Source organism: Terrapene carolina, unplaced genomic scaffold (assembly GCF_002925995.2).
Source record: "Terrapene carolina triunguis isolate 2854851 unplaced genomic scaffold, T_m_triunguis-2.0 Scaffold131, whole genome shotgun sequence".
Taxonomy (NCBI): Eukaryota; Metazoa; Chordata; order Testudines; family Emydidae; genus Terrapene; species Terrapene triunguis.
Genome location: NW_020664482.1, coordinates 19683321 through 19694600, shown reverse-complemented (window position 1 = coordinate 19694600; position 11280 = coordinate 19683321). Strand labels below are relative to the sequence as shown.

Sequence of the window (11280 nt, the reverse complement as noted above, 5' to 3'; positions counted from 1 at the left end):
TGTGCCTCTACAGTTAAGGCTCTGCCATTATTCCCATTATAAACCCCCACTCTTGACGAGTTCACAACTTCTCTGTTGAAAAAATATCCTATCTGAAATTTTGCACATAAGATGGGCACCTGGGATTTTTTTCAAATAAATCTGTCAAACTCTGGCTATTTATAATATAAGTATTACCATCTGTGGATGCTTATTTTGGGGGCAGATCAGTCCAGAATTCATCCCCTATTTTTTCCTATCCTCAAATATCCTCTTCAAAGATATCATTAACCCAATTAGTTCAGATAAGGAAGGCTGCACTGTAATATTTAGCATAGTCAGCATTCAATGACTGTTTAGTTCAGGACAATACCTGTATGGGGCAATAGGAAGCCCCAGCTACATTTAGTTAGTATGGGAACTGGGAAGGAATACACACATATAGTCAACAAAGTATTTTTCCTCAAGGGTTAGTACTCATGACAAGTAAAGCTAGTTAATATAATCAGAAAGGAAATTAAAAAAGCTCCCTGCCTGTGATTAGATCCATTCCTCTGACCCTGGGGATAGAACACTACCTGACCAAAGACATTCTCCTACGCCTACCTATCTCCCAAGCAGCCATTTTTATTAGCCCCCTGAACACCTGGAGGATAGCACAGCTGAAGTTTGTCCAGAGAGACCAGGTAATAGCCTTACACAGCTCTAGTTGGCATACCCCTCCCCTCCATCAAGTAGGCTTGTCCTTACAACACATTTCAGTTTTAGTGCGTATGTGATAGGACCCAGATGAAAATACAACCATCGCTATATCCCATAGGAAGGAAGGCTGGAGGGATGTGGGGGTAGAGTTTACCCAATGCCAGCTAGTCTCTCATCATCATTAAGGACTATTAAATCAATATGCAAAACCACTTCCTTTGACGTTAAATATATATTTCTATCCTTGGAGTTGGCAAAACCCTTCAACAACAATTTTGGCCGTTAAACTGTTAGGGTCCCTTGCAATCCCTTTAACCCGCTCGGACAATCCTGACACGTGCCGAACACACAAGGGTTAAGCAGAGGGTTTGCCCCTTTGCAATAGTTAAAGACACCCCCCCCAAAACACCTGCTGAGCTGAACTCTCAATCCCCATTTGCAAATCACCCTGGCGACCCCGCTAGAGCAGCCCCCGTAAGGTGTGGAGCCCAGCCAGGCGCCTGCCCACCCAGGGATCCCCACGAAGGCGTTTCTCCGCAGGGGGGCTCGAGTCGGCACGTGGGGGAGGATACTGGGGGCTAAGCTGGGCCGGGTTCACGGGGCCAGGGCAGCGGGAGGGGTCCCTGTATTTAACTTGCCGGGGGGCAGGGAGGGGCCCTGCTGATGCCTGAGCGACGCGGCTGCGGAGCGCCAGGGACATGCCGACGTGGAAGGAAGGAGGCTAAGGGGAGAAAGGCGCGTCCGCAGGCGGGTCACCGGGGTACCCCAGCAGGGCGCAGCGGCCCATCGCGCGGGGCGCTGCCCGGCGGGGAAAGGAAGGGGACAGCAGGGGGCACGCGAAGGAGCTGTGTGGGGGAGGAAGGCGACACGGGACGGGAACTGAGAGCCCAGCCCGCTCGCGCCGGGAGAGGACCCTCTGCCCGCCGCCGCCCGCGTGCTCCGCACAGGAAGCGGGCGTGGCGGGAAACGGGGCTTTATGCTCCCGGCCGCTGGCCCCCGCCTGAGTGGTGAGTGGCAGGGCCGGGAGCCAATGGGCGCGGACGGGGCGGGCCGGGCCCGGCCGGTAGCGAGGGTCCCGGGCTGCGCGCGGACGGCTGGTGGCGGCGCGCGCCCCGCTGCATGGAGACCATGCCCTGCCACAACCAGCCGTTGGGCGCGGCGGGCGGCCCGCGGCAGCAGGAGGACCAGCCGGCGGCCGGGGCAGGGGGCGGCTGTGGTAGCACCCGGCTGATCCGCTTCGCGGAGCCCGGCCCCGACAGCAGCCCCAGCCCGGACAGCGGCAGCAATGGGGTCCCACCCCCGGAGCCCGGGCCGCAGCCGCTGCAGATCGGAGCCCAGCTCAAGCTGCTGCCCATGAACGACCAGATCCGCGAGCTGCAGACCATCATCAGGGACAAGTGAGAGCAGGGCCCGGCCGGGGCGGCGGGGAGAGCGGTGACCTCGGTGGGGAGAAGGGAATCGGGCTGGCGGTGCGAGGGGGGAGGAGGGATTGGCCTGGGGGGCGGGCAGGCAGGAGGTTGGGAGCAGAAGGAGTCGGCTGGGGGCAGGAGGGATCGGCTTGAGGAGGCCTACGCTGGAAGTGGGGGATCAAGAGGGATCGGGCTGGGGGGCCCAGGCAGGAGGTGGGATTGGGCGGGGGGGGGGCAGGCAGAAGACGGGGGATCAGACCGTGGGGAGCAGGAGGGAATGGGCGGGGGGGGGCAGGCAGGAGGCTGGGGGGTATGCGTGGGCAAAAATTGTATGGAGAGGGAGTCAGGCAAGGTTTAAAGTGTCCTAAGTGACAGGACTTGGCTCAGCAAAGTAGGGCTGTAAGGAGGGCCAGTTCTTGTTAACAACTAGGGTGCATCAGGCAGCACTGTAGCTGGTCGCACAAGGGACACCACTGTTCAGGCTTCCCACTTTTTTTGAGACCTAGATGCTGCTTAGGCTTTGTGGGCATTTCAAGGGGTGAGTAATTATCTTGGGTTTTATTTTGCTTCTGGGTCTTAGACTCTTGCATTTGTCTGCAGTGCCCCTTTGCTAAGCGGGGAGCAGCATGTCAGACTGTGATGCTGAAGCACTCTCCTTCTGTCTCCAGCTGGCCCTGGGGTAAAACTTGCAGCACTAAGTCTAAGAGCCTGGGTCAGCTGACTCGGCCTCATGGCACTCAGGCTGTGGGGCTAAATTGTGGTGTAGATGTTGGGGCTCAGGTTAGAGCTGGGGCTCTGAGAGTCTTACTCCACACAGGGTCTTAGAGTCTGGGCTCACTTCCTGAACCCCAATATGTACACTGCAATTTTATAATAAATAATAATATATGGAGATATACCTATCTCATAGAACTGGAAGGAACCCTGAAAGGTCATTGAGTCCAGCCCCCTGCCTTCACAAGCAGGACCAAGTACTGATTTTGCCCCAGATCCCTAAGTGGGCCCCTCAAGGATTGAACTCACAACCCTGGGTTTAAGCAGGCCCATAGCTCAAACCACTGAGCTATCCCTCCCCCCAGCCTGGGCCTCACAAGCCCAAGCCAGCTGTGGCCATGCCATGTCTTTTATCGCACTCTAGACATAACCTAAGGATACATCTATACTGCAGTGTAAGCCTAGGGTTCAAACTCAGGCTGAAGCCTAAACTCCCCCTTGTGTCTACACACAAAGTGCCTTAACCCAGGTCTTGGACCTAGAGGCCCAGGACCCTATGGGAGTGGAGGGTCCAAACCTTAGTCCAGCTGGGACTCAGGGTTCAAGCCCTGTCACTTTGCAGCATAGACACAGCCTCACTGGACTCATGCTCTGGGAGGCTGCCAAAAGCATCTCAGGTTTCAGAGTAGCAGCCGTGTTAGTCTGTATCCGCAAAAAGAACAGCAGTACTTGTGGCACCTTAGAGACTAACAAATTTATTAGAGCATAAGCTTTCGTGGGCTACAGCCCACTTCTTCGGATGCATATAGAGTGAAACATATATTGAGGAGATATATATACACACATACAGAGAGCATGAACAGGTGGGAGTTGTCTTACCAACTCTGAGAAGCCAATTAAGTAAGAGAAAAAAACTTCTGAAGTGATAATCAAGATAGCTCAGTATAGACAGTTTGATAAGAAGTGTGAGAATACTTACAAGGGGAGATAGATTCAATGTTTGTAATGGCTCAGCCATTCCCAGTCCTTATTCAATCCTGAGTTGATTGTATCTAGTTTGCATATCAATTCCAGCTCAGCAGTCTCTTGTTGGAGTCTGTTTTTGAAGTTTTTCTGTTGTAAGATAGCCACCCGCAGGTCTGTCATTGAATGGCCAGACAGGTTAAAGTGTTCTCCCACTGATTTTTGAGTATTCTGATTCCTGATGTCAGATTTGTGTCCATTAATTCTTTTGCATAGAGACTGTCCGGTTTGGCCAATGTACATGGCAGAGGGGCATTGCTGGCACATGATGGCATATATCACATTGGTAGATGTGCAGGTGAACGAGCCCCTGATGGTATGGCTGATGTGATTAGGCCCTATGATGATGTCACTTGAATAGCTATGTGGACAGAGTTGGCATCGGGCTTTGTTACAAGGATAGGTTCCTGGGTCAGTGTTTTTGTTCAGTGATGTGTGGTTGCTGGTGAGTATTTGCTTTAGGTTGGGGGGTTGTCTGTAAGCGAGGACAGGTCTGTCTCCCAAGATCTGTGAGAGTAAAGGATCATCTTTCAGGATAGGTTGTAGATCTCTGATGATGCGCTGGAGAGGTTTTAGCTGGGGGCTGAAGGTGACAGCTAGTGGTGTTCTGTTATTTTCTTTGTTGGGCCTGTCTTGTAGGAGGTGACTTCTGGGTACTCGTCTGGCTCTGTCAATCTGTTTTTTCACTTCAGCAGGTGGGTATTGTAGTTTTAAGAATGCTTGATAGAGATCTTGTAAGTGCTTGTCTCTATCTGAGGGATTGGAGCAAATGCGGTTATATCTTAGAGCTTGGTTGTAGACAATGGATCGTGTGGTGTGTCCTGGATGGAAGCTGGAGGCATGTAGGTAAGTGTAGCGGTCAGTAGGTTTCCGGTATAGGGTGGTATTTATGTGACCATCGCTTATTAGCACAGTAGTGTCCAGGAAATGGACTGCTTGTGTGGACTGATCTAGGCTGAGGTTGATGGTGGGATGGAAATTATTGAAATCATGGTGGAATTCCTCAAGGGCTTCCTTTCTATGGGTCCAGATGATGAAGATGTCATCAATGTAGCGCAAGTAGAGTAGGGGCATTAGGGGACGAGAGCTAAGGAAGCGTTGTTCTAAGTCAGCCATAAAAATGTTGGCATACTGTGGGGCCATGCGGATACCCATAGCAGTGCCGCTTGTAAGTATTCTCACACTTCTTATCAAACTGTCTGTACTGAGCTATCTTGATTATCACTTCAGAAGTTTTTTTCTCTTACTTAATTGGCCTCTCAGAGTTGGTAAGACAACTCCCACCTGTTCATGCTCTCTGTATGTGTGTATATATATCTCCTCAATATATGTTTCACTCTATATGCATCCGAAGAAGTGGGCTGTAGCCCACGAAAGCTTATGCCCTAATAAATTTGTTAGTCTCTAAGGTGCCACAAGTACTCCTGTTCTTTTTTTAAAAGTATCTCACAATTCCATGGGCTTGACTTTGTGTCCTCTGGACAGTTAAGTTTGGTGGACAGTAATGTTTTTCCATACTGAACCACGAACAAAGGGCTAGAGTGGGAGGGTGCTAGGTCCTGGCTATGGGCAGTAACATAATGCTTTGTAGATGCTGGAACCCCAGGTTGGGACCTTGGGTTCAACGATTCCTAACCTGGGGTTACAAATGAGTGTAGACACTTAAGTCCTAGGTTAACAAATCCACGGTTTGCTAACAAGTTCTACTAACCCTAAGGGTTGGTGCAGTCACATGGGGTTACACTGGTGACAAATTTGAATTGTCTTGCCTTGGTATCTCCATTGCTGCTGTCTAGCATTAGAAATGTTTTCCTGCCCTCTCCGAGGAAACAAACAGTATTATAAATGTATTTAAACAAGCTGTCCATGTCCTGACATATGAAGAAATTAGATTCCAACACTGGGTGGGGATATGTGGTTTGAGACCACTCTGGGTCCTGGCTGACTGATGTTATGGAATCCAATCTGTGAATATGTCCATTGAATTTGGCATCAGATTCCAGTCTCACATGCAGACTGTTTCAGTGGAGAATGATCACAGAATAGTCACTAAGGCTTAGTAGTGGTAGGAGGCCTTGACATCATCTTCCCTAGACATGTTAGTGCTTATACAAATACTGTAATATTCTGCAGGAATGGTCCAAAGTCTTGGTACAAGTGGCCAGATGTTGCAGCTGTTTCAGGTAATTTGTGAGCATGGATTACCTCAAGAGCCTTGAGCTGGGCATGAGAAAGGCTGTGAATTGGACAGTTTCCCGTTCTCCTACAGCCTGTTCTCTCTGTAACTGTAAATAATTAATCCCAGAAATGCAGAATTCTGGCTGTGAACTCTGTTTCAATACCATTCATGATAAATAAATTAACCCTATGACTTTAAAGCTTCCTGTAATATCTTTGCACTCCTTAGTTTGAATCTTTTGCCACCCACGCCTAGGCCTTGGCAGGTTCAGAGCTCATCGGATCCTTTGAGACAAGAGAACGTAAGACTTTGTGTAATAAGCTGCTGCTTCCTTTCTCTAGCGCAGTGCTTCTCACCCTTGTTGATACCAGGGACCGGCTTGCTGCCTTCCTAAACTGCGTCAGGGACCACTGGTTGAGAAACATTGCTCTAGAGAACATCAAGGTGTGACATGGAAATAGTGGTGGTGAAACTCAACTACTCTTTGGATTTTTTTATATAGTGCACAGAATGAAAAGTCTGTGTGGAGCCATAAATAGAAGCTGGGGAAGGTATGGGGCATCAGCATGTGCCCTGTTGCATTTGTTGGAAATTGGTCACATGGGATACACCCACATGGTCTATTTGTAGTTGCAAGCCAACTGTCTTGATTCTGATGCAGTCTCTTAGGTCCAGGCTTGTTTAAATTTGTGCATGACAAAGATAGAAACTAGTCAAAAACAATGTAAGTGTCCTTTCACCCACTTCATCTGTCTTGTTCCTGGTCTCCTCACTCCTGGGGATCCAACCAGGTTTTCTCTGGTCTGCAGTCAGACAACACTACTCCTTAAGTAACAGATATATTTTAAGATCCTGCTCATTTCTACACGGAACAGAGTCCCTTTACTTCTCCAGGTCTCCCAACTCAGTACAAGAGGCCGGGACTGGGAACAGAAACATGTTGTTCGTAGTAGTGCAGGACATGACCAATAAGTCACTAGTTTGGCCAAAGAAGTGACTTTAAAGTAGATCAGCTGCCAGATCATTCCTATTAATATTTTGATTGAGACTAGAAGTTACCTCTCACACATATAGTAAACATGAAATCATGACTGACTGCCCAATTTTTATAGTTCTAGTCTCTCGTCAATTTCCTTCTTTCTTTCTTTTTTTTTTTTTTTTTTTACCCTAAAAGCAGGCAGAGGAAGGAATCCTCACAGGTAGAAAAACCTAGCGTTTGTAAAAAAACAAACAAACAAACCTCTTTATACTTTTCGTTAAAACATTGCAAAAGTTAAAAGAGGCTTACACTTTCCTTAATTCAGAGTCAATTATTCTTTTTGTCTCACTGCTAAGACTTGTGCTGTAGCTTTCATAGTGTCTGCCTCCTTGCTGTATTATGACTTTGCTTCCTGCTTTTGGATGTACATGCTAAAATGCACAGTATATAGTGAGGAGCTATTTACATACAGAGAATAGAAAGAAGCACTGTGCTTCGGAGAAGGAAGAACCATTGCTCACTGGTTATGCTGTCACATTTATTGTAGACGCATCCATTTGTGCCACTGTGCCATTGGATAGGTCAGTAGTTCCATTACAATCCCCACTTCTCTGGCACTTAGCAGATTGCTTTTCAAATTCCTGCTGCTTTGAACCCCCACATTCATTCCTTTGATCAAGGAGAGCCTCCTTTTTTGTAAGCGTGGCTTGTTTAAAAAAAAAAAAATCAAGATCTTAAGACACTAAATCAGTGTCAGGTATACGTTGCAGCCTCACCTGTTAAACAGGTATTTAAATAAAGCATATAAGAATACCAAGAAGAGGCTAAAGCAGCACGTGACTTGGAGTTCCAGTTAGGTTCTGCTACTGATTTGCAATGACAGAAACAAGTTCTGTGACCGAACAGGAGAAGGGAGCAACACAGCTATGACTAACATTTCCCTTTTCCCCAGTAGCTAATAGATGTAAACTTACCAGAGCAAGAAAGGGAATAGAGAAAGTCCTTGAATGCTGGATTTCCCAGAAAGCAATTGTGAAAGAGGAGAAGAACGGAATGAGGCTGCCTCTGGAACAACTTTAAGGGAGAGAGCTGCCTTTGATAGTTTTCTCAGGGTTATAAAAGTTAGTGAGCAGCAGCATGAAGCAGACAAGACTCTTGCCAGTTTCCTGGGTGTTATTCAGACAGGGTTGGGCAGCAGTGAAATTGTCAACACTCCTGAGATTCTCTTTGTTGCTGACTGGGAAGCAGACAATTGCAGCAGTTGCCACCAGGCACTACCAGAGGCCCTCCCTGGTCTTTTGTATCTGCCTTTGGTTGGGCCATTGACAGTAGGTGTGTAAAATTTTCAAGCAATGGTTTAAATCATCCATATCTGTACAATACTTCACCTCTCCAGGACACTGTATGCATTAAGTAACCGTAGCTTCTGTAGTTTAAATTATTTTGAATTAGGGTTTTTCTGTATCTTGTTTCTCTGTGTGCTGAAGAGTAATCGTATCACAGGCACAGAATGCACAGAGCTGCTGCAGTGTACAGGCTGTACAGGCTGTGGAGGTTCCATAGAGAGCAACTCTGCACACCAGAAACACTCCCTGGCAGCTGTCTCCACTGCAGAGCAGAAAGGGGGCTGTGAGAGTGGGCTGTGGAGAGAGGGAGGATTAAGTTCTGCCTCCCCAACCCATGGTGTTGTTGTGTCCACTCAAAACTTGTTGGTGAGAAGGGTTTCACCTGTAAAGAGTTTTGAGGCTAGTAAAGGAAAACTGTGTAGTTTTTGGAACGTAGGGAAATATCCCACTTACTGAACCCAGATGGGTGTCTTTCTTGCTGCAAGTAAAAAAGTGTTCAGCTTTTCCAAGTGTATCCAAGAGGTCTTTGGGTTTGGCAAGCCTACAAGCCACTGGCTGATCCTTCCTTTGAGGAGATTTACATATTAGATTCATTGCAAGGCGATGTTATTTTGTTTAGAGGAGGTGGAGAATCATAAATATGGATCACTAAAACATCTACTGAAATGATGACAAGTCTCAGAGCTGCACTTGATCCTGAACATGGCATGATGACAAGGCAGCAGAGCTGTAACTGACACTCCGAGCTTTTCACTAAACATTTACTAGAAAAAACATTACTGTGTGCGTGTGGGGGGAACCCACTGAGGCTGTTCAAAAAGGCAAGTAGGCTTCCAATGTAACATGGGCTTTCACCTCTCATTTTGTTACATTTTCACAGGGGGAAAAAATTGCAGCATTTTTCTTGCCACATTCCATCTGAGAAAGACAGCTGCATTTCAGTGGTGGAGAAAGATTCCAGGGTGCAATTTTCTTTCATCCAAGAAGATTCAAAAATGCTCACTGCTAAACCACATAGGGGAGAAGGAACAGTTAGGCACAGGGTGACTAGAACTTGCTGTGATGATCTTTTCTGGGAATGGCATAATTCATCTTGTCTGGTCTTTTTAAGCAATTGTAGTGCTGGAAATCCTCTCTTAAGAATGGATGCAGCAGGGATGGGCGTGGAGTTTTACAGCTAAGACTAGTTCCCTGCTGCCAAGAGCTTGGTCTACTTGATATGGATATCATAATGAGACGTTAATAGGCAATGCTGGGAAGGAAGGAAAAACTGGCTCACTTACAGGGTATCCAGATCACATCTGGTTTCAGATCTCTCTCTAGGTAGAAAGTAGTATAAAAAGGAACAGAGAGCACCACAATTGCAAATGTTAGAGGGGAAGTGTGTTTGCTTAGTGCACCAGAAGACAGATGGTCGAGGCACTGAGACAGTGTGAAAAAGCCACAAAGTGGGGAGGGGCAGGATGAGAGAGGAGTGGCTAATATATAGGGCTGTGAGAGGCAATTTGTGGCTCTTATTCAGGAGCAGGGGAGGGTAGTTTCTTAGGGTATATCTACACTACGAAATTAGATCGATTTTATAGAAGTTTTTTAGAAATCGATTTTACAGTTGATTGCGTATGTCCACACTAAGCGCATTAAGTCGGCGGAGTGCGTCCTCACTACCGTGGCTAGCATCGACTTACGGAGCGGTGCACTGTGGGTAGCTATCCCACAGTTCCCGCAGTCTCCGCCGCCCATTGGAATTCTGAGTTAAGCTCCCAATGCCTGATGGGCCAAAAACATTGTCGCGGGTGGTTTTGGGTACAGGTCGTCAGTCGCCCCTCCCTCTGTGAAAGCAACGGCAGACAATCATTTCGGCCCTTTTTTCCTGGGTTACCCGTGCAGACGCCATACCACGGTAAGCACGGAGCCCGCTCAGCTCACCGTCACCTCTGCTGTTGTGGGAAAGTCTACTGTGGGGACTGTTGTGATCCAAGTAGCCAATGCAGTCATTGACGTTCTGTTATCAAGGGTAGTGACTCTGGGCCTTTTTAGATTTTAAGTGCATCATATTCCTGTTCTTTGTCGCTGGTGAAGAAGTCTTGCAGCCATACATTCCAGTCCGGTCGGCGCTGTAACACCCCATAGCACTTCTGTGTTTGACACATGTAACAGCTCCAGGGCTCTTCCTCTTTTGCCTTGGCCGTGGTACCTTGCCCTACCTGGGCCTCCAAGCATTCGTTGCAGAAGCACCTGCAGCAGCTGGCATTGCTACACAGCAGCAGCTCCTTGCTTTCACAGCATACGGTGCAGTAGGACTGCTAACCGTCATCATCCACCCCTTCCGCTGCAACTCTGCTCTCCTGCTCCCCAGCGACGAGCTCGGGGGATCCGTACTAGTCCTCCTGGGTGCTGCTGGCAGCAGACGGTGCAGTAGGACTGGTAACTGTCGTCATCCACCGCTTCCGCTGCACCTCTGCTCTCCAGTGACGAGTTCGGGGGATCCATTCATGAAGCCTGGACAGTAGTAAGGAGCAGTTCAACTATAGGCTGAGCAAGTGCAGAATGGTGGTAGAATGTGCCTTTGGACGTTTAAAAGCTCACTGGCGCTGTTGGTCAGACCTCAGTGCAACCAACATTCCCATTGTTATTGCAGCTTGCTGTGTGCTCCATAATATCTGTGAGATAAGGGGGAGATGTTTATGGCGGAGTGGGAGGTTGAGGGAAATCACCTGGCGTCCGATTTTGAGCAGCCAGACACCAGGGCGATTAGAAGAGCACAGCAAGGCGCGCTGCGCATCAGAGAGGCTTTGAAAACCAGTTTCATGACTGACCAGGCTTTGGTGTGACAGTTGTGTGTGTTTCTCCTTGATGCAAACCCGCCCCCTTTGTTGATTTTAATTCCCTGTAGGCCAACCATCCTTCCCCCTTCGAAATAAAGTAACTATTGTTTTGAGACCATGCATT

The 11280-nt window shown here is 48.2% G+C and overlaps 1 protein-coding gene across 1 annotated transcript in view; it reads left to right on the top strand.

Moving 5' to 3' along the window:
* The first annotated feature begins 1785 nt into the window (after positions 1-1785).
* The window catches only part of UPRT (uracil phosphoribosyltransferase homolog), a 24274-nt gene continuing 14779 nt past the window's right edge, over positions 1786-11280 (top strand). Inside the window, exon 1 of the mRNA XM_024192889.3 lies at positions 1786-2078. Coding sequence (XP_024048657.1) covers positions 1801-2078 — 278 coding nt within the window. The 5' untranslated portion in view covers positions 1786-1800. The remainder of the gene's footprint in view (positions 2079-11280) is intronic.